At 39.2% G+C, this 19,596-nt stretch overlaps 1 protein-coding gene and 1 long non-coding RNA gene across 3 annotated transcripts in view; one reads left to right on the top strand and one right to left on the bottom strand.

The window, feature by feature from the left end:
* The window catches only part of LOC128503499 (uncharacterized), a 289,541-nt gene that overhangs the window by 62,866 nt on the left and 207,079 nt on the right, over positions 1-19,596 (bottom strand). The gene's annotated exons all lie outside the window — the stretch shown is intronic.
* LOC128503493 (deoxyribonuclease-1-like) lies at positions 5,551-12,690 on the top strand. The gene is made up of 9 exons (XM_053473599.1): positions 5,551-6,024; positions 7,190-7,278; positions 8,039-8,122; positions 8,884-8,999; positions 9,910-10,022; positions 10,961-11,118; positions 11,635-11,731; positions 11,924-11,975; positions 12,268-12,690. The coding sequence occupies exons 1-9, from the start codon at positions 5,887-5,889 to the stop codon at positions 12,480-12,482; spliced, it is 1,062 nt and encodes a 353-aa protein (XP_053329574.1). The 5' UTR covers positions 5,551-5,886; the 3' UTR covers positions 12,483-12,690.

Genomic DNA, 19,596 nt, shown 5'->3' with positions numbered 1-19,596 from the left:
TAGTAGGTACATGCTTGTGTCCAGCAATGCGTAGGTGTGACGGTTTGTAAGATGAAGAGAATTATAATATATATATATATATATATGAAAGAAGCCCATAGCAATATGGACTTCAATGAAAATGCATTGAAGTAATTACTTTAAAAAATATTTAAAGGAAAGGGAGGAAATTTAACTGCATGCCTCTATTTAGGGGTTGGAGGGAAGCCTCTCTGTGGACCCCAAATCCCTGGTCCCTCTTTCCTTCCCAGATGTCCCTCTTTTCTAGGAGCTCAGGATGTTTGCTCGGTATGAGGGTATAACTGTGTTCTACAGCCATGGGAGAATTTTTTTTCTTAATAAAATTGTGTAAATGAAATACATTGTTCTTCTTAATCTTTTGCTCAATGGCAGCACTGCTACCATGCCCGGGGTGGACATCTGGCACAAATGCCCGGTGTGTGGCTGCATGTAATCAGCTGTCGGCTGCACTTATATAGAAGTCTGCTGGCCCTAAAGGGCCAGGTCCGCACCGTCATTGCCAGTCCAGACCTCGCTACCTGTTAGCAGGCTGATCGTCAGCTTGCTTAAAGACTACTCCATCATTGACAGTCTGGAGGAGGAACTAGACCCTGCTGGAATCTCTAACTGCTCCTCTTTCTGGCTGATCTTTCTGGATGGCAATCATCAATGGAGGTCTATGGAGCCATGCTTGCTGATCAAAAATAAAATCAAGAGAAAAATGGGAAAGATAAAAAAAATTATGGGGAGTCCAATGATGTCACAATGACATCACTGGCATCCAAAATGTTTAAGAGAGATCCCCGAAGGCATCCTAATCGATACTGCACTGGGAACAGTGCATAAAAAAAGAAAATAGCTTTTACCGCTAATAATTAATATATTTTATTTACATCTATGATTTTAAAAGAACGCCCTGCTTGTCCTGAGAAAAATGACGTATAATTTGTGAACAACAAATATGGAAAAGGCGACTCCTGGTTTCAACATATGGTACAAAATCACAAAAAACTTAGTGGTATAAAAAAACCCTGGGCCTAAAGGCATTAAGACTGTTCTGATGATGGTTGTTTCTTTTTAATAGGAATATATAAATGATTATTGGTGTTGTGACTCAACTCAGGTGTATGAGTGTTTGACGTCTAAGGTGTACTGTTTTTAATATTATTGCCTGTACACACATTACGCCGGTATATACATGCTGAAGCTGTCAATGTTCGTGTTCTGTGCTGCGTCACAGCATGCCTTGTATATTAAATGTATGTTTTGTTTAGGAATAAACAAGCACTAGGAGCACTGCCTCCTAGCAAACCCCGTGTTCTCCTCCGGGGATGTGGCATAATGGATGTGGCATAATGTCTTTATGCAATCTCTTATGTTAAGCAGTATGGACAGGCCAGTTCAGGGCTGACTCAGATGCCGGGCAACAGGAGAGGAGCGTACCGGAGACAAGTCAGAACCAGCACTAAGAGAATTCTTCCGGCAGATGGCCCTCGTGGGTTTTTCCTGTTGCACAGGGAGTCCTGCTGGGCTTCTTGCCAGGACTGGATGCTGCATTCTGTGTCATGGTTCAGGCTTCACGCACAATCGATTTAAAGTAAACTTCTTATGTGGATTTTACAACTGGCAAGGGAGGACAGCAGATGGAACACAGAAATAGGAAAGTGGAAGTTCCTACGTAAATAAAGCAAATCGTGAAATATGATGTGACTAGTGAACCTTGCTGTCTCTGACAGCATCGTGCAGCTCTGTAGTACATATTTCCATCATTGATCATGTTGTCCTCATGAGTATTAAAATCTGTCTTACTGGAATAGCCGATGACTATACAATACATGAGTAACCTGTAACACATGTATAGTACATATGATCAGCTGCCTATAGTTTCCTTATGACAGAAACTGCAGTAACCTCAGCATAACCATTTTCAGTTCCTGCCACAGATACAATGTGATCATTTAAAACAAAAGTGTAATAATTTTAATCCATTAAAGGTGGAATCTTAAGGAGATAAATGCAGGATTTTCATCAATACTGTGTAACAAACGACAGCAATAAAGATTTCTGTATTAAAAGACACTTAATCTTGTCAACATTACGTAAGGATTGGTGGCTCCCACATCAATCAAAAAGTGTGGTTACTTAAACAACGGGTGAAAAGATTAGAAGAAAATAGTAACGTTAGGCTATTACCATCAAAACAAATCTCCCAATTTAAGGTTTGTAACTGTTCTATTGGTCATTATTTAGTTTCTTGAAGTTGGAAGCCAATGGGAATTCCAAAATCGTGATATTATAATAAACCCAATACCAAAGCAATTGATGTCATGTTATTGTCATGTTATGTTTTTCAGGTTATTTGGGTTTTGCTCCTGTGCTGCATAACCAGGTGGGGCAACCTATTGGTGACTGGGCCCTCTGGTGCAATGGGCCAGTTTGGGGGGATCCCTTGGAAACTCCTTCTTTTACACTCTCAAGGTCTTTGCATGGCCATCACTGAATCTGTAGTATCTTCTCCCCTTTTTAAGTGAATCACATGGATATGACAGAATGCCCCGGCGCTTAGCACAGGGGAAGATACCTTCTATAGGTAGATGCTGGGTAGATAAAAGCGTAACTTAATTTTACTGATATATATATATATATATATATATATATATAAATAAGGATTTATATATACGTTGTGAGTACCAGGTTCCATCTTTAAATTGTGCTTTATGCTAACTTGTTTTAATTGAGATAAAATTATAGTGCTGTTGTTCCTTCCCACAAACATTTTCACTTTTATAGAAATATAATTATACCATACATACTTTGTTGTTGGCCAAACTGGTTCATCAAGATTTTTGAGGGTTTATCACATCTGTTAGTAAAACAAGGGATCAGTATTAACCCCTTAATGACAAAGCCCGTACATGTATGGGCTCAAAATGCATTACTTTCAATGGGTTTAGGGACCGCCCATTGTCCTTAAGGGGTTAAGTAACCCACACGTGATCTATAGTATTTAACTATCACTTAGTGCAACGTATATTTTTAGTGTAGCAACGTTGCTGGACACTAATAATAATGATACATTACGCAATGTGTAATTATACATTATACTAAAACTAGTATCGATACTCAGTGAAAGAGTATGTATATGTGTGTATTTGTATTGAGACATGTGATCTTGTAATCAGTGTTGTTATTGGTACAGAGGCTTTCTTATTGTGTTGGGATATGATGTCATAGCTTTCTGTCTAAAAAAGGGATGCCATTTCCTAAAAACATTTTGCAATTATTGGCAGGAGAACCTGTTGTTTTAATTCCATTGTATTAAAAAAGTGTTCTGCATGCCCCCCCAATAAATATGTGTATCACACTTTCATCATAACGACTTCCAGTGATGCGTTTGTTTTTATTTTTTGTCTTTCTTTTCTGGAGTTACAGTGGCATGATCTTAAACCAAACCAGTTGAACCAAAAAGACATTTCTAAACTTTAGTGTAATGGCCACTCAGAGACTCGTACATATGTATATTTAGTAGAAAGGTAGATAAAATGTCTGAAACGATATAATTATGCATATTGAAAATCATTAAAGATTTAAATTGGCCTTGCCACTTTAAGGCCAGCAGCTCCGTCAGCATGTGACTGCATGTATCCACACACCATTAAAAACCCATCCCCATGGCCCCACTGCCAAATAAATACTGCTTGCTCCCAGACCCCATTTTACGCTTCCGTATTACACATCTAATCATTACGTTTTTACGAAATAGAATATCACTACTTATTTCTCATACCCCAAAAATTCTGCAGTAATGACGCCAGTTCATTATACCTTTCAATCCAGACTAGCCATAACCATTATTCTATTCTTAGAATAAAACTGTCCATACTCTGTTTACTGTTCTTATCTCCTTCATGCCGCAAACATATTTGACTATTTTAAGAATAAAATTTTGTTTGGGATCTGTAAGCAAATGTTTTGTATTTCTCTCTGTCAATGAGAGCTGTAAAATGCTGTGTCCCGTCTTATGCTAATGAATATCTTGGACATTGGTAAGAAATGATGCTGATATCCAAAGTCTTTGATAACATACTGTTACTTGGTTGAGATACATTGACGATATATTTTTGATGGGAGGTGATGAAAGCCCATTTCACAAAGTCTGTTTCTTTTAACATTGACTACTTGAATTCACTATTGAATGTATATAAATATATATATATCGGTTGGTGTATGTAATGACACCATCGATAGTGGGAAGAATGTGCCACAGTAACAGAATGGGTAGTGAGTACATGGATTTATTCCAGCAGAAATTATAGGAAGGTAAAAGTGGGGAGGTAAAACCATCTTTGGTATCTTAGATCCAGTGGCCAACTGGCCGCAAAAGGGAGATGCTATTGTGTGCCTGATTGCCAATCCAGGCCTGGTATTAGGATGTAGAAAGTGTCCTGTTCCCAGTTCATGCCTGGCTGTAATCCATGTAACCACAGTTACAATGCCAGGTTTGTACATAGTTGTGTTTTATGTTACTTTGTTTATTTTAAATTCAACTTGGACTACCATTTGAAAGACATCGATACCTCTTCTAGCAGCCCAGCTAAATATTTGTTCATGTTCTTCAACTTGCAGCAGACAATCACATAAAAGATAGCTTTTATAATTCCTCTTTCAAAAACACACATGCATCCATCTGAGAACAGCACAAAAAACAAACCAATGACCTCCACGACTCTTGATTAATTTGCTTGTTTAATGGATAAACAACTTCAGAAGTCAAGTCACACAGATGGAATATAGTTTTTTATTCTCATGCCTTGGTTGGCCATATAAAGATATATATTTATATACACACACACATATATATGAAAGGGTCCCCATCTCTAGTTAATTGTAAACCCTGTGGATTGTCATTGAACACCTGCGTGAATTCATCTGGAGTTTGGGAATTCAGGTAATTCAATATCTTTCAAAGTATTTCTTCTCAAAGTTTTTCATAGACGGGCCATTTTAATAACTTTTGACTTACATGTGTTTTTTATTTATTTTTTTAATATTAAAAATATTTAGATTTTTATGGATTTTTTTCCGATCTTGATAATGGTTTGAAATATCATGTCATGATAGCTGATGCAGAATACCACTCCCATGATGTTCACCAAACCAAAGGTTAGCCGTGCATTATAAGAGTAGTAGTTACAACAGCCCTGGGACTAGAATTTGCTTTTTGTTTTGTAGCAACAGGTACTGGTAATCTATGGTATTGGAAGGATCAACCTAAAACAGGTTATATGTCTAATTAAACAGAACTTCTAAAGTTTGTAGGTGGCATTAATACACAGGCAACTGGCCAGGTCCCTAAAAACCTAGATTCATCTGGGCATATCATCAACGCTCTCTCATGAAACATTGGTATCACCTGACACAAATTGATTTTACATTTTGTAAACACGATGGGCTATTTTGATTTGGCTCTCTTACTTTTGAGTTAATTTGGAGAAATCCATTTTATTTTATTTTGATAATCGGCAATGCAAGCTTAGCGGGTTTTCTCTCCATAACTGAACAAAGAGTCCACAGTCCATCGAAGGCAGGCACTTGGCCAAAAGCACCTTCAGCTTGTTGGCCCTAAGTACAGAACTTGAGTCACATTCTCGGCAACCTGAAATACCCGTACGGAACACGTGTCATTATATAAGCATATGTTACATAATGAAAACAATCTAATTTGTCAGACACACTGCCAGGACATTCCTAAAGGCAACTGAACCAATAGCTGTCATTTGAGAGTCACTCATAAATACCACAGAATGTCTATTTGTACGGAACTCTGCTCTAACATCATTATTTGATTACAATACCTTTAGAAGTAACCCCATCTTCTTAGGAGCCATGAAGATCCTCACTCTGTTGGCAGTTACATCATGTTTCCTACAGACTGGGCTTGCCTTTAAAATCGCATCATTCAACATTCAGAGATTTGAGTCCTCTAAGGTGGATGACCCCATCGTGCTGGGCCTTTTGATTCGGGTAAGTACATGGTACCTGGTACCATGGGCATTGCTATATTTTCAGAAGACATGGATCCTGAACAATCTTAGGGGTTTAACGTAAATGTAAGACCTCTTGTGACGAATAGGATGCCATACAAGCCTTACACCCTCTATACCCAGGCATTTACATTATCATACAAGGGAACCTTAATGTATAGGATAATTCACCTTAATGTATAGGATAACTATGTGCCCCCTTAAAAGTATTGAGTCTTCCCATGTCTCTCAGCTCTTTGGCTTACACATCGCCCGCTTGCCACTACTCAGTAGGGTTTCTGGTTTGCCTTCTGGATCAATGGCTAGGGTGAACTTGGTAGGCTTGTACATTTTTTCAGCCTAAATTTTTATGTAAACGCTATGGTTATGAGGAATGTTACCCTGAATGACTATAAGGGATCTCACGCACTTTGATTTGTAGTATGGACAGATTTAATACATTTCGGGATAACACTTTTAGAACAGATTATAATATAGCAGAAATTTACCATTGCTAGAACTGACTGTGTAAAATTGTCAAAAACTCCACCATCTTACAAAGAGAAAGCTTTTTTGCCTCGTTAAAAACATTTTTTAAAACAAACTGAACAGCACCTTTTTATTGGAAATGTATTAGTTATCAAATGTATTCATTTCACTGCAATGGCTGGACACATCCCAGAAACCAGTAGCCATTACTAATATTTACGTTATTAGATAGGATAATATTGTTCAAATTGTACCCTAATTTGTAATTTTTTTTTCAAATTTTCAATATTATTAATATTATTCATAATAAGATCAGGTTATTAATAAAAATGACACCACAGGGGTACGGCAAAAGGCATGATGTGAGGGTAGTGTTGAGAGCGTGGCTGCCATTTATGTAACCGGGTCAGGCATCTAGAATAATGTATTTAATTAATAAACCAATTTTCTGCATTTTCCATATACATTGCTGTGACTTTTAGGACTGTAGAACATTTTGGACATGTGGAAAGTGGGGCAGAGGGATTTGGGTCCCGTAGAGGGAAGTTTTGTATATGTTCCATCAGTAGCTTTGGAGCCCCTATTAATCAATGGTGCCCTCATAAATATATTGAGGTGAGATAAGTTTGCGAGTATGAAACAGATATGACCCATTTGCATGACCTTTTCTGCTTCAGATTTTGAGAAGATATGAGCTTATCTCTGTCCAAGAAGTAATGAGTTCGAACAACACAGCTATTATCAGGCTTGTCCAGGAACTCAACCTGTGAGTACCCTCATTAAATTAATTGTTCATCGAAACTGGAACCTGGCTTGGAGAACATTGTATATAATTAATAAATAATAAATAATTTTTTCCAAACATTCCCCTCCGCTTAATAGTTTGCTGTGCTAAATAACCTACGTTAGCCTGGCTTTAAGGATGACATTTGCAATGTACACGTATTAGTTGCCCACATTATGTGTATTCTAGGTGACCAACCAATCTTAATGTGTAGTTTTCAATTTTAAAATGAAATTACGCAATACATATTTTCAATATGTATATTTTCAGCGTGTCTGAAGACCAAGAAAACTTTTCTTAACTGTGTAGTTGTTTGTCTGGGTATGGCTATAATATAAGTTGTAGGTCTACTTTTAGTGAGACTTAAGCAGTAGCGTGTGTTTTAATTACGATATGATGAAACGTGTCTCCCTACATAAACTTCATATTGAGAAGGACCATCCTTGATGACCTTCTTCTCCAAGAAAGGCCCCACTGACGCTTCAAATTGTGTAGGTGATACAATGAGAAGACTCTTTGTACATACAAGTACAATGGGTACACAGAACATATTGTTTGCTTTGTTTATTTGGTTTGGCAGATCTACTACATTTCTAAAGTGATTTGTCTGTACAGAACATGTATACCATACAATTTACTCCTATCAGACTGATTTATTGAACATAATCTGGATGAGTTGCATTCCACTAGATACAATCATGTATTTATCCATGGAGTTGCTTTCCATCTTTTATATTTTCAGAGCCACTGGTTTAAACTACAATGTCCTGATTTCCGATCACCTGGGACGTAGCTCCTACCGGGAGAAATATGTCTATATATACAGGTAGGTTGAACTGACCATGTCTGGCCATCTGTATTAAAATCTATTACATCTGGTGGCATGATCAAGATTAATAGAGCTCCACCTGCCGAACTGAACCATAGATGTTCAGCTATACTTCCCCATTGTTGGGTCAAATACAACTTATGTGAATTACCATGGTAAATTAAGGTTGAATATGAAAAGGGATTTAAAGAAAGAAGAGCAGGATCATTCCGTAAGATATAAAGAAGTCAGATTTTGTATCCAGAGGACTAAAGGCACCAACGCAGCAAGAACAGTCAAGCTACAGAATTCACTCCAAACAGAGTAGTCAAATACTACATAAATATACAGAATTCTAAGAATACATAGGCACATACATTATTATTTAAGGAGAAATCCTTTTTTCCTCTTTTGAGCGAAATGAGAGTTTTAGCTTGGTTATTTTGCCTTCTTTTTGATCAACAGAAGAAACAATGAAGAGTGATGGGTTGATGGTCTTTGCTTACTAGCAATCATTTTAAATATGTTACAAATTAGGTGTTGAAATGAAACTGAAATAGTTACAAACAGAACGAGTCTTACTTTGGGTTGTATAGGTGACAGCGTCATTCAGCCCTCTAATATTTAAATTAGGCTGGAATATGTGGACACCTGTCTTACTATGACGGATGAAGAAAGATGACCTCAATGCACAACAGGGGAACTTAAATCGTCCATGTGGGATCAGATGGAGATGTTCTGATGAGTTAGGTGAACTCTTCTCCATACTTTCTCTGCAGGGAGGATATCCTAAAGCCAACAGACTGGTATCATTATGATGACGACTGCGAAAACTGCGGCACAGACACGTTTATCAGGGAGCCATTTGTGGCTCGGTTCTCTTCTCTAACTACTGGTGAATCCATGAGTTTTAGTCCATCACATCATAATGAGTCACACACCACACAGTCATAGGTATTCACAGGAATGTTTAATGGGGGGCTGCAAAATATTGCCCTATCCAAGACTATTCCTTTGCCATATCCACAAGCAAGGTAGGACAATGTGGCGGTTGATATCCCCTCTTGAAGGTGACTCAATTAAGCGTATCTTTAAATAATGAGTTAGAGCCATTTGTGAATTGCTACATAGAATATTCACAATGGGCTAAAAAGGGTTAATATTTCAAGAGTCCCAGTTTCAGCTCATTTAGAAAGTTCATTACATTACCCAGTGATTGTTTGGCTACAATTTAATTACAGAGATCTACAGAGTAATTTTACACTCTAGAACGTTTTGCTGTAGGGTGACCACATCAGCCATGTTTTCCAGGACACATCATTTTTACATATTGCTGACCAGCCCAGATAAAGGCTTGCCCTGCAGTATGGATGATGTATAACTGACTAATTGGTTCCCTTCCATGAGTCTATACATTCCCCATACAAATTCTTTTTCTTCTGTGATCTACCCAGCAGCTACCGCCAGATGGAGCTTAAATACAAGTCTCCAGGCACATCTGCACTTCATTAACCCATTTGTTACTATCCTACACGCCTGCGTAATCATACCCTGAAGCTATTGAAGACTCTTGACAGCATAATGGGATTTTATAGTGAAGCAGGAGAAAGTTATTTAGAACTGACACGGGTTAAAAGTTGAAATGATCTCATGCATAAGAATAGCTACCTATCTAAAAAAGTGCTCTCTGTATTTGAATTCTAAATTAGAGCACCAGATAGCCAATGGAGGATCAACAGACCAGATAATCTCCCATAGGCCGCAGTAAACTGTTTAAAGTTTGCTCTTGTGTCTTTCTTCCTTAGAGCTGAAGGACTTTGCCCTCGTCTCCATTCACACCAGCCCAGACTATGCTGTGCGGGAGGTGGATGCTCTTTATGACGTGTGGGAAGATGCCAAGCAACGTTTGCTCATGGAGGTCTCAGGGTTTATTACTGTTATCTTTTATTTATAGGGTTCTGCATTCCATAAATTGTAACAGCGTGGGGTTTGAACGACATTGAGATACACAGAACGCGGAACTCAATAACAGAGTTCCATCATGAATGTATAATAACCAACCCCCTGGGTGAATCCCTAGTATAATGGGAAAAATACTAAAGAGGGGAACAGGGGCACGATGGAGACAGACATACCAATCTATACTGAAATATTTCAAACTATGTAGGAACCTCTGTATTTTCCCATTTAATGTATATCAGACCTTATACAACGTTCTGGGTTAATTCAGTATAGTGGGAGTTGGCGATTAGGATTGCATTAGAATTGTAGTTTCAATTCACCAACTTCCATATGCATTGTGAAGGGCTAACCAAGCGAGCCTCCCGCTGAAGAAGAGCTTGTATGGCTATATATATAATGAATTTCAATGTCACCCTGAGCTATGCATTATGCTGGCCCAAATCGGCCCTTTGTGATGGAATAACTTGTCAAGGTTGGCCCTTCTTAATGCATAGTGAAATTATTAAGATGGAACTACAACCCTTCTGCAGACTCCTGCTTTAGTGATCAAACCCTAGATCATCAATTTCCATCTCCCTTGATTCTCCACAAGTCTATGGCTGGAAAATTTGGTTTCCAAAAAGGAGCCCTTGGGGGGGATGGGAGTTTTTCCATAAAAAAATACCTTTGCACTTTTTCATGCATATTGGAACATTCCATAACTGCATATATTTTAAAAAATAATTGACATTCTTTCCTGATTGGAAGGGTGCCGAGTAGCTCTACCCAGTCACTGCCCCTTTAGATTTAAATACTGCACTGGGAAATTCATTTGATGAGAATATGGATTAAGCTCCATCTTCCCCCCAAAAGCCCTGCCATCAAATTGCATTCTCAAATTCGCAATCTCTGCAGGATATCCTGATTCTGGGAGACTACAACGCAGACTGCAGTTACGTCGCCACCAGACACTGGCCCGGCATTCGCCTTCGTCATGATGCGAGCCTCCAATGGCTTATTGGAGATGACGCCGACACCACTGTCAGCGCCAACACTAACTGTGCCTATGACAGGTGAAGAATACGCAAAAACTACTTTAACTGCGTTGTATTGTCCAAAGATTTAAAGGAGTGACATACATGGGGCAAACTCCCCAACATCTTATTTCTAAGATTGGGAGCCAACATGGGCAGGAAAGCATACCTGGCCTATGCACGTCTATATTCCCCAATGCACAGTCTATTTTATGCTTGGCTTCTTCTTGTATTAGTATTAGAAACAAATCAGTAGTAATGAACATTTTTCATTTTTGGTGCAATGCCTTTAAAATACACATACCCATGCATATATATATATGCACAAATGCACCCATCGATCCCCTGTCTACCCCATAGTATTAACTATTTCACTGCAACTGAGCCCTTGGCCACAACAAGTGTTCCTTTTTAGTTAAAATGACTCATTATTCATCGGTTCCGGCAGATCTTTTTAATGCCTGGTGTAGTACTTGCTGCATATGATTAGCATTTTGATTACACATATTCTCCATTCTCATGCTTTTTTTTGACTCATGCACTTTTCTTTTTTAGGCTGGTGGCTGGTGGCGCGGGGCTGCAGAGTGCCGTGATTCCTGGAACAGCTAAGGTCTTTAACTTCCAGGTGGAGTACGGCCTCACTTATGAAGAGGTAAGAATGGAATTTTAAAATGTGCGTCTTTATTAGTAATTTGTTATGTGAGTATGGGCAGATGTCCATCAATGGTAGATTGTAATAATTTTCAAAAAGATAATTAATGACAGCATTTTAATAGAAAGTGTATACAGAATGCCATACAAGCCAATCATGTCTAAAAACCCCCTCTTGCTCTTTATATCTTAGACAAAAGCTGTATCAGATCATTACCCGGTAGAATTGGAACTACGAGAGGACTGTGAGTATCAAGGATACGAGATGGGTTTTGTTCAATTTCTACAATAGGATGGGATCTGGGATTTTCAAAGGCAATCACTTGCCCATTTAGGGTTAAATTGTTACTCAGCTGCTGTTTTTTCCTTGATGATGTCATCAAATATAATCATATACAGGATGTGATATCATCCCACCATCAGATCCAATTAGTTCCAGCCTTAGAGTAATCACACTAGCAACAACAGGGATAACACCACACCAACTCATGCTTAACCACGTCAGCGCAATTCTCCATCTCCCCGTTCTTCTTACAGCTTTCTATAGTGGTCACAAATTTGGGGTCAGCTCCAGCATTGGCATAAGTGGAGGCCTGTCTGTCAATGGTGTCTGCGACTGCGTAGGTGTGGATTTTACAAGCTGCAATGGGCGCTGCGGGGCATATTCCTCATCTTTTCCCTGCAACTGCAATGCAGCATGTGCTGATTATGATAACTGCTGTGCCGACTACGTTGCTTCCTGCAAAATATAAATCCCCAGCCTTCCATCTGACGCCAGGGCAAACCTAAATAATAATATATATATATCATTCTCCACTAAGACGTTTAATTATGTGTATTCTATGTTCTATTTTTTCTTCTATTCCATTCTGAACTAACATTAACTTTGATAAATAAACAGAGTATTTCCAGAGTGTTTTGCCCATGTCACCAAAATACCTCAATAAACCTTAAACAGATTCTAGTTTCTGAATGTTGTTTAGACTTACTTTATAGTCACAGGACGCAGAGCGCCATGTGTATCAAATTAAAGGAAACCTGTTGTGGAAAAGAGCTTTGGGCCAGTATGGTACATGGTCCCGTCATATGATCCTGTGTCGCATTCTGTAAGTGCCAGTTTTGTGCAGTTTAACGTTATTTTACTGACACTGAATTTACCCTGTATTACTGTATTATGGTAGCAATTATTCAACGTTACTATAATTTAATAAATGACAGTCGGCCCTCTTAAGTTTCAGGATCACTAGTGATGTCAGTACCAGCTATTGTATATAGAGCTGTTTTACAGAATTGCAAATGTGTGTTTTGGAATAATAAATTAAGTAAAAATAGTTTAATACAGTGGATTCTGCAGAATTCCCCAAAATGCATTTTCATCTTTCTCCACCACGTGCATCGGGTGAATGTTGCCTGCAGGGGACTGTTCAGACACCAGTGCACATTTGTAAAGTCTTCCTATTGATTTCAATGTAAGCACTTTCCTGACACTGATTGGCTGCTTATGCTGTCAATCACTGACAGGAAACAGTTGTAATATATGAAATGGCAACCCGCCAGCCAAGGTCCTAACCAAATGGGCCAGTCAAAGGCATGCTGTACACACAATGAATCAAAACTTTAATTCAGCTTGAAAGCTGCTCCTCTCCTTGGATTTCGAGTTGTATCACTGAGGTGGTCATTGTTCTCAGCCTTGTGGACTACCGGCTGGCAACCATGGAGTTTGGTCGCTTCTCTTCAACTTTGACACTTGTTGAGGTACCCTGGAAAAAAAGTAGCAACTCGGATATCTCAAAACATTCATAGTGCCGCTGAGTCAATTTTACCCAAACTGTTTTTCAAGTTCCCAAAGCAGCAGGTTGCCTTCAAAGAAGACCCTAAACAAGTCAAGCCATATCAGTTCTCACAGGGAGCAAATTAAATTCTACCTGTGTTTCACAATCGGCTGTGATTGTTCCAAGGGTAAATTTTTTCAATATCCAAGAATCATATAAATACTGTATCGCAATCAGGTACTTATATCTGCTATATATTTACATGACTGTGTGACCAAAACATGACTAATCCTGACCAAAACATGACTAATAAGGTCAGGAAAATCCCACATAAAAACCCTGATTTCTCGTGACCAAGAGACTGTTTTAGGTTTAGCTATGTGGTCAACTGATACGACCAGATTTGGAACCTACTAATATAAACCTAATTAAGAATATCCTTTCCCCTAGGGAGCTCTAAGGACCAAAAAATGCAAAGGGTTTGGCTATGTGAGTGTCAAAGACGCAAGAACAAAATCAGTGCATGGAGGACAGTAGTATAGCACTTGTGAAGTTAGTATATGCTTGCATAATACTGATCACTCGTTTCAGATAGAAAAGAATAACATGATACACAAGTTATGATGATACGCATTGCAAATGCCTTATTGTGCCAACTGTAAAGTTTGGTGGAGGAGGGGTAATGGTCTGGGACTGTTTTTCAGGGGTTGGGTTAGGAAAAAGTGAAGGAAAATCTTAATGTTTCGGCAAACCAACTCTGTGGGAACAGTTTGGGGAATTCCCTTTTCTATTCCAGCATGACTGTGCCCCAGCGCACAAAGGTCCATAAAGACATGGCGGGATGAGTTTGGTGTGGCAGGACTTGACCGGCTGCACAGAGCCCTGACCTCAGCCCCATTGAACACCTTTGGGAAGAATTGGAATGGAGATTGTGAGCCAGGCCTTCCCGTCCAACATCAGTGCCTGACCTTACAAATGCTCTACTGGATGAATGGGCAAAAGTTCCCACACAAACACCCCAAAATCTTGTGGAAAGCATTCCCAGAAGAGTAGAAGCTGATATACCTGCAAAGGTGGTGGTGGAGGGGTTACTTCATATTAATATCTATGTATTTAGAATGCAATATCATAATAGTCCCTGTTGGTGTAATGACCAGGTGTCCCAATACTTTTGTCCATATAGCGTGTATTGTCATGGGATCATTACGTAACACCTCAGGCCTACCAGATCAGATAGCCTGCAGCCTGCTTCCATTTGAAGTTGCATAAAGAATAGGAGCAGATTTCCCCCATGTCTCCATTCTTTGATGCCACATCGTGAGGCGGCTGGACCGTATCCCACATTGCAGGACACGGTGTACATCCTCTGTTCCTGTTGTGTTCCGTTTAAAATGAAATTATTTTTAGCTATCTTAAATGCATCCAATATGTCTGTTCAGTGCAGCTGCATTTATTGTGTTTTTCATTATGTGTGGCTATGAGGCGTACACTTGGTGTTACTTATATGCACCAGTCACCTTGCAGTTGTCTTTTGTTACAAATAACAGGGTTCAACTAAGTGGCAATTCTTACAGCAGTCAAAACTTTGACACTTACGAAAAATTACTGCAGTTTTATCTGAAGTAATACTGCGGTTTTTTGGACATGAAAAACTCCAATACTGCACTTTTACTGTAGTATTACTGCACTTTTACTATAGGGGACATATATTAATGCCGTCGTGATTTTCACATACATATAGATCATCTGTGTTATGTACTCTTTTATAAGCCTCTGACCACCTGTCCCTACTGTGCCGTACGAAGCTTTGCCAAGAAACTTCTGCTTCATCTGAGATCAGTCTTTACAAATGCAAAGAAAGATCTTTTCTGGCATCCGATATGTTATTTAGGATATGAAATCCGTGAGGCCCAGAGCAGTAATATACTAAGTAGAGAACATCAAACGGTTCCCTCTGGGTTTATCCCTCTGGTGGTAGTTGAAGAATAGGGAGTTACCCATCAAGGCTATGAGGGAAATTAAAGTTAAATAGCTTTGGAATGACTGCAAGTCTAGACTCTTTGGCAAAGCAATGGGTATGTGAGTCAAAAGGAACTGGATAAACAAAACAGTCACTGCTGATTCTTGAACAAAAAAGGGGTACATTAAGGAGAGCGCTAGTCTGTCCCGATGGACTTTGTCGTGGAAATGAAGAGACTGCATACGCGGAGGGTCTGCACACAGCTAGATGGTGCTACACAGTTCCAGAACCGTATGAAAGGATTCCAGCTGGCGAGATACAATTTCAACTTTCACAACAATATTTTTTCATAAAGAAAAGAAAAAAATGTAATGAACAGCTCTGTTAACATCATAATGTATTTGTGATTTCACAAACCAATGAACCTGAAAAAAAGACAAGGAATGGAGATTCGAAGTACTAACCTAAACAGGTCCTGTTTGAAATATGCTGTTCCATCAATTCTGCTGGATTTAACACCTTTCTGGCTTAATGATATTATAGCCAAATGCCATTTTAGTGCTGTTGAATGCCCAAATATTTTTTAATAAAATAAAATGGCTCATTTATCATATTTGCCGGGAACATTTGGCAAATGCAGGTTCTGATAAAGCATGTTGCCATGGAAACTAGAAGGCATCCTAAAAAGATTCTGTGTTGTTTTATGTGATTAAGTCTTCAAAGCAAACAATAAAATGACAAATCTGCAATTAACCACTTCGTGACCATGTGGACGTGCCGGTACGTCATTAAGAGCTGTGTTAAGAAGCCCATTAAGGTATAACTGTATTCCCTGACCTTATTGCGGTGACTTTGGTATTGACAGCCTGGACTCCCCTCCCATCAGCAGAAGCTATTCTTTCCAACCAATTATGTGTTACTGTACTGGCATTCCATTCTGATAGGTCACTGGAGCACACATTGAAATTAGCAATAGAACCTTGCTTGCTGATCAGTGTGACTAATGCAAGAGAGAACAACATTTCTCCCTCTTCCCACAAAGGGAAAAAGCGTTATTTTTTTTAATGACATAAAAACAAAAATGTAAACTAAAATAAACAATAAAGAGAGCTCAGTGATATCACTGGCATACACAAGATGTACAAGAGATGCCTAAAGGGATCCATATTGCACAGACAATGGTGCAAAAATAAAAAAGAATAATAAAAAAAATCCTGACATCCCATTGGCCTAGCACTACATGTAAAAAGTATATAACCCCCCTACTATGTAGAACATACAAGAATGTATGTGGGGTATGTATGTAATCAGGGGATGTGGCTAAAAATTAGGTCACTGTTTATCAGGGGGACCTACTGTGTAAAAGAAATTTTAACCAATACTGCAAAAAACAAAGATTTTTTTTTATTTTAGTGTAGTTTTTTACGCCCATCTAAACTTTGCATGAACTTGCGACTGAACATAATTTCACCTCCCTCAGAGGAGGTCATGAACCCTTTTGCATGGATGTCTAAGCTGGTGAAGCAGTGGGCCCAGGCTCGGAATGGCACATGGGGCAAATTCCAGTGGGCCGATAGCTGGCAACACAAAATACTTACCAGATCTACCACCCAGGTACATGCGGAAGCACACTGCAACACCTGCGCCACACTGCATGGGTATACAAATGTAATGTGTGGCCGGATATATCCAACACGCTGACGGCACAACATGAACAAAACTCTACTTCTGGAAAGTCATGTGCATTGTGACGCAATTGGCCATGGAATGTCTGCCATGAAATGTCTCATTTTTTCCTTTTTTCCCTCATTTTTTTGCGGTGTAGAAACATACAGTTTGCCCTACATCCCACCACTGCACGCAACATGCTCTTTACTGAGTAAACTGACCATCTCCTGCTTGTGTTAAATGGCTAAATGGTACGTTGCACGTTCTGGAGTGAGGTAAGATCCAGGCATACATTTGAGTGTAAAGCTAAATCGTGATCCCTTGTTGATCAGAAGCCAAGTAACCTGCTACCTTACTCAGCTGAGTGTTTGGCAAGAGCACATAATCAGCCACCGGTCCGTTCTCACTGTGTTTTATGGTATATGCTAAATCCAGACAGTCCTGGAGTATCTAGCTAGATGATTCTGGCACAATGAGGCAATCATTGAAACATTTACGAGTTTATGTTTTCAACCCTGGCTTGAAAAAGTATTATTACACTGCTGGTAATGGCACGGAGGGAGCGGTGGGTTTGGATCTAGGCCCAAATTAAAATACAAATATTCATGTGGTTCTGGAAGCCAGTTTAATGTAACTGGATCAGCTGAATTCAGACTGGCAGATCCAGCTGACTTTGGCTCTCTGCACTAAAGATTTATATATGCAAAGAACACAGGGCGACTTATAATGAGATTATCACGTCTTTATGATTTTTGGATGCACATAAAGGTAACAAGAGCGACAAATCTCTAAGGATCTGGTAGACTTAATCTGTCCAAGTGTGTCACAGGAATATATGTTTTCATCCAGAACGCTCTGCTCCGGAATAACGGGATTGGAGGAATGGGGGATATCTAAAATCCATTGGAGTCACAGATATTTCATAAGGAAGAGGACAAAGTATATGGGTTGAAGGAAACTTCTGGACATATGGTCATTGTACAAAATTGTGCTGCTAGGTACACAGAATACCAAACAAACAAAGAATATTAGGGACAACATCACTGCCTGTAACCTTTATGACCATTCAATTCCTTCCATGGCCAGGTGGGACTTGGTTTCAGAAGAATGTTGGCTAGGAGGACATGAGCAACCAAAGAGATGGAGATTGTGAGTTCTGACCTCCACTGAGAGAAATTAGTTCGGCCACAGAGGCTCAGAAGCCATTAAAGCTTTAAAGCCTTTGTGACAATATTGTAGAGCTCTTTGTTATGCGTTATCTTTTCCTTTACATGATTAGTGTGATGCCCTGATGTTTAAGGTGTTTCACCAGAGAACCAGGGTCAAATTAGCACTCTATATAGACTACCAAGTTTGTGGAGTGACAGAAAAGGTTAAGCTTTTTTACAGTTACCGGTTGGATTTTATCCATCTTTATGTGACTACACCATTGGCTTTCTTTTCTTAAAAGATTGAAAGAAGCACCAGTCATTACGCCATGCAGATTTCTCTACAAGGAACATTTGAAATACAATTTCAAGCACTATAAAATGTATTCATTACGCTAACAATAAGGCTTCCCCCGAGTGTATACATTAACACAGTGAGAGCGCACATTCCCTCAGACTCCGAGGCTGCTGTCCACATGAAACCCATCATAGACACTGGATAGGCTTAAAGTGTTAAACAAAAAAACAATGGAGGTATATATTTTATCCAGAATGCTCTGGCTGCCACCCTGGCTGGTTTATTCTTCCAGAAGGCACTCGGATTACTCAGGAAAAAATGCTTGTCTTAGTTAAATGTCTCCTGCTGAGTCTCACGCATGTGGCATAGTGCGTAAAGTGTGTTCTGAGTCTGTAGCTGGGATTTAAGGGCTTTTAACCCCGCAATGTTAAAGGTATATGTTAGGGAATATTGCATGGGTTTGTTTACGGTATCATTGCAGGTGGACCCAATGCGACCACTTTGTCTCAGAAGGCACTACAATACAGCCCTATGTCATATTCTTCTTCCGGTCACCCTATCAAGTGCGCCACTCAAATATTATTGTTTCCCCTTTAGTCACAGAGTCAGGGAAATTGAGAAAAAAAAAGAGGAAAAATTACATAAACTACTCAGAAGAAAAATGAATCCTTAATTTAAACCAGACGGCAGGCTTTGCAACTTGAGTCTGAAAGCAAACAAAATGTAAGATGGTTTCTATTATTCAGCAATCCCAGGTTAACAAAAACAGGAAAGGGGAGAAATTAAAAAAAAAGACTGGCATGATTCTTTGCAATGGAAAAATTATTATAGATCTATTCTGCATTTTTTTTCTAACAGAGAGTTAAGAAAATAAGGTTGGTATAACATGTAGTGCGGTATTCTCTGCAGAAAACCGGTGGCCAGAAGACCGAGACATTCTCCAAACCAATGCGGAAGACCAAAAATTCTCAGGAGTGGGCAAACCAAGTGCCTAAATACAGACAGCATTCTTAATGAAAC

Source organism: Spea bombifrons, chromosome 8 (assembly GCF_027358695.1).
Source record: "Spea bombifrons isolate aSpeBom1 chromosome 8, aSpeBom1.2.pri, whole genome shotgun sequence".
NCBI classification, from domain to species: Eukaryota; Metazoa; Chordata; class Amphibia; order Anura; family Pelobatidae; genus Spea; species Spea bombifrons.
Note: the sequence above shows the minus strand (reverse complement) of the source record. Positions and strands in the feature narration are given on the sequence as shown.

Excerpts from the sequence above, each read along its gene's own strand:
- LOC128503493 (XM_053473599.1), top strand. The coding sequence starts at position 5,887 with ATGAAGATCCTCACTCTGTTGGCAGTTACATCATGTTTCCTACAGACT. Across the intron at positions 8,123-8,883 it reads AAATATGTCTATATATACAG|GGAGGATATCCTAAAGCCAA; the intron begins GTAGGTTGAACT and ends CTTTCTCTGCAG. Across the intron at positions 11,119-11,634 it reads ACTAACTGTGCCTATGACAG|GCTGGTGGCTGGTGGCGCGG; the intron begins GTGAAGAATACG and ends TTTCTTTTTTAG.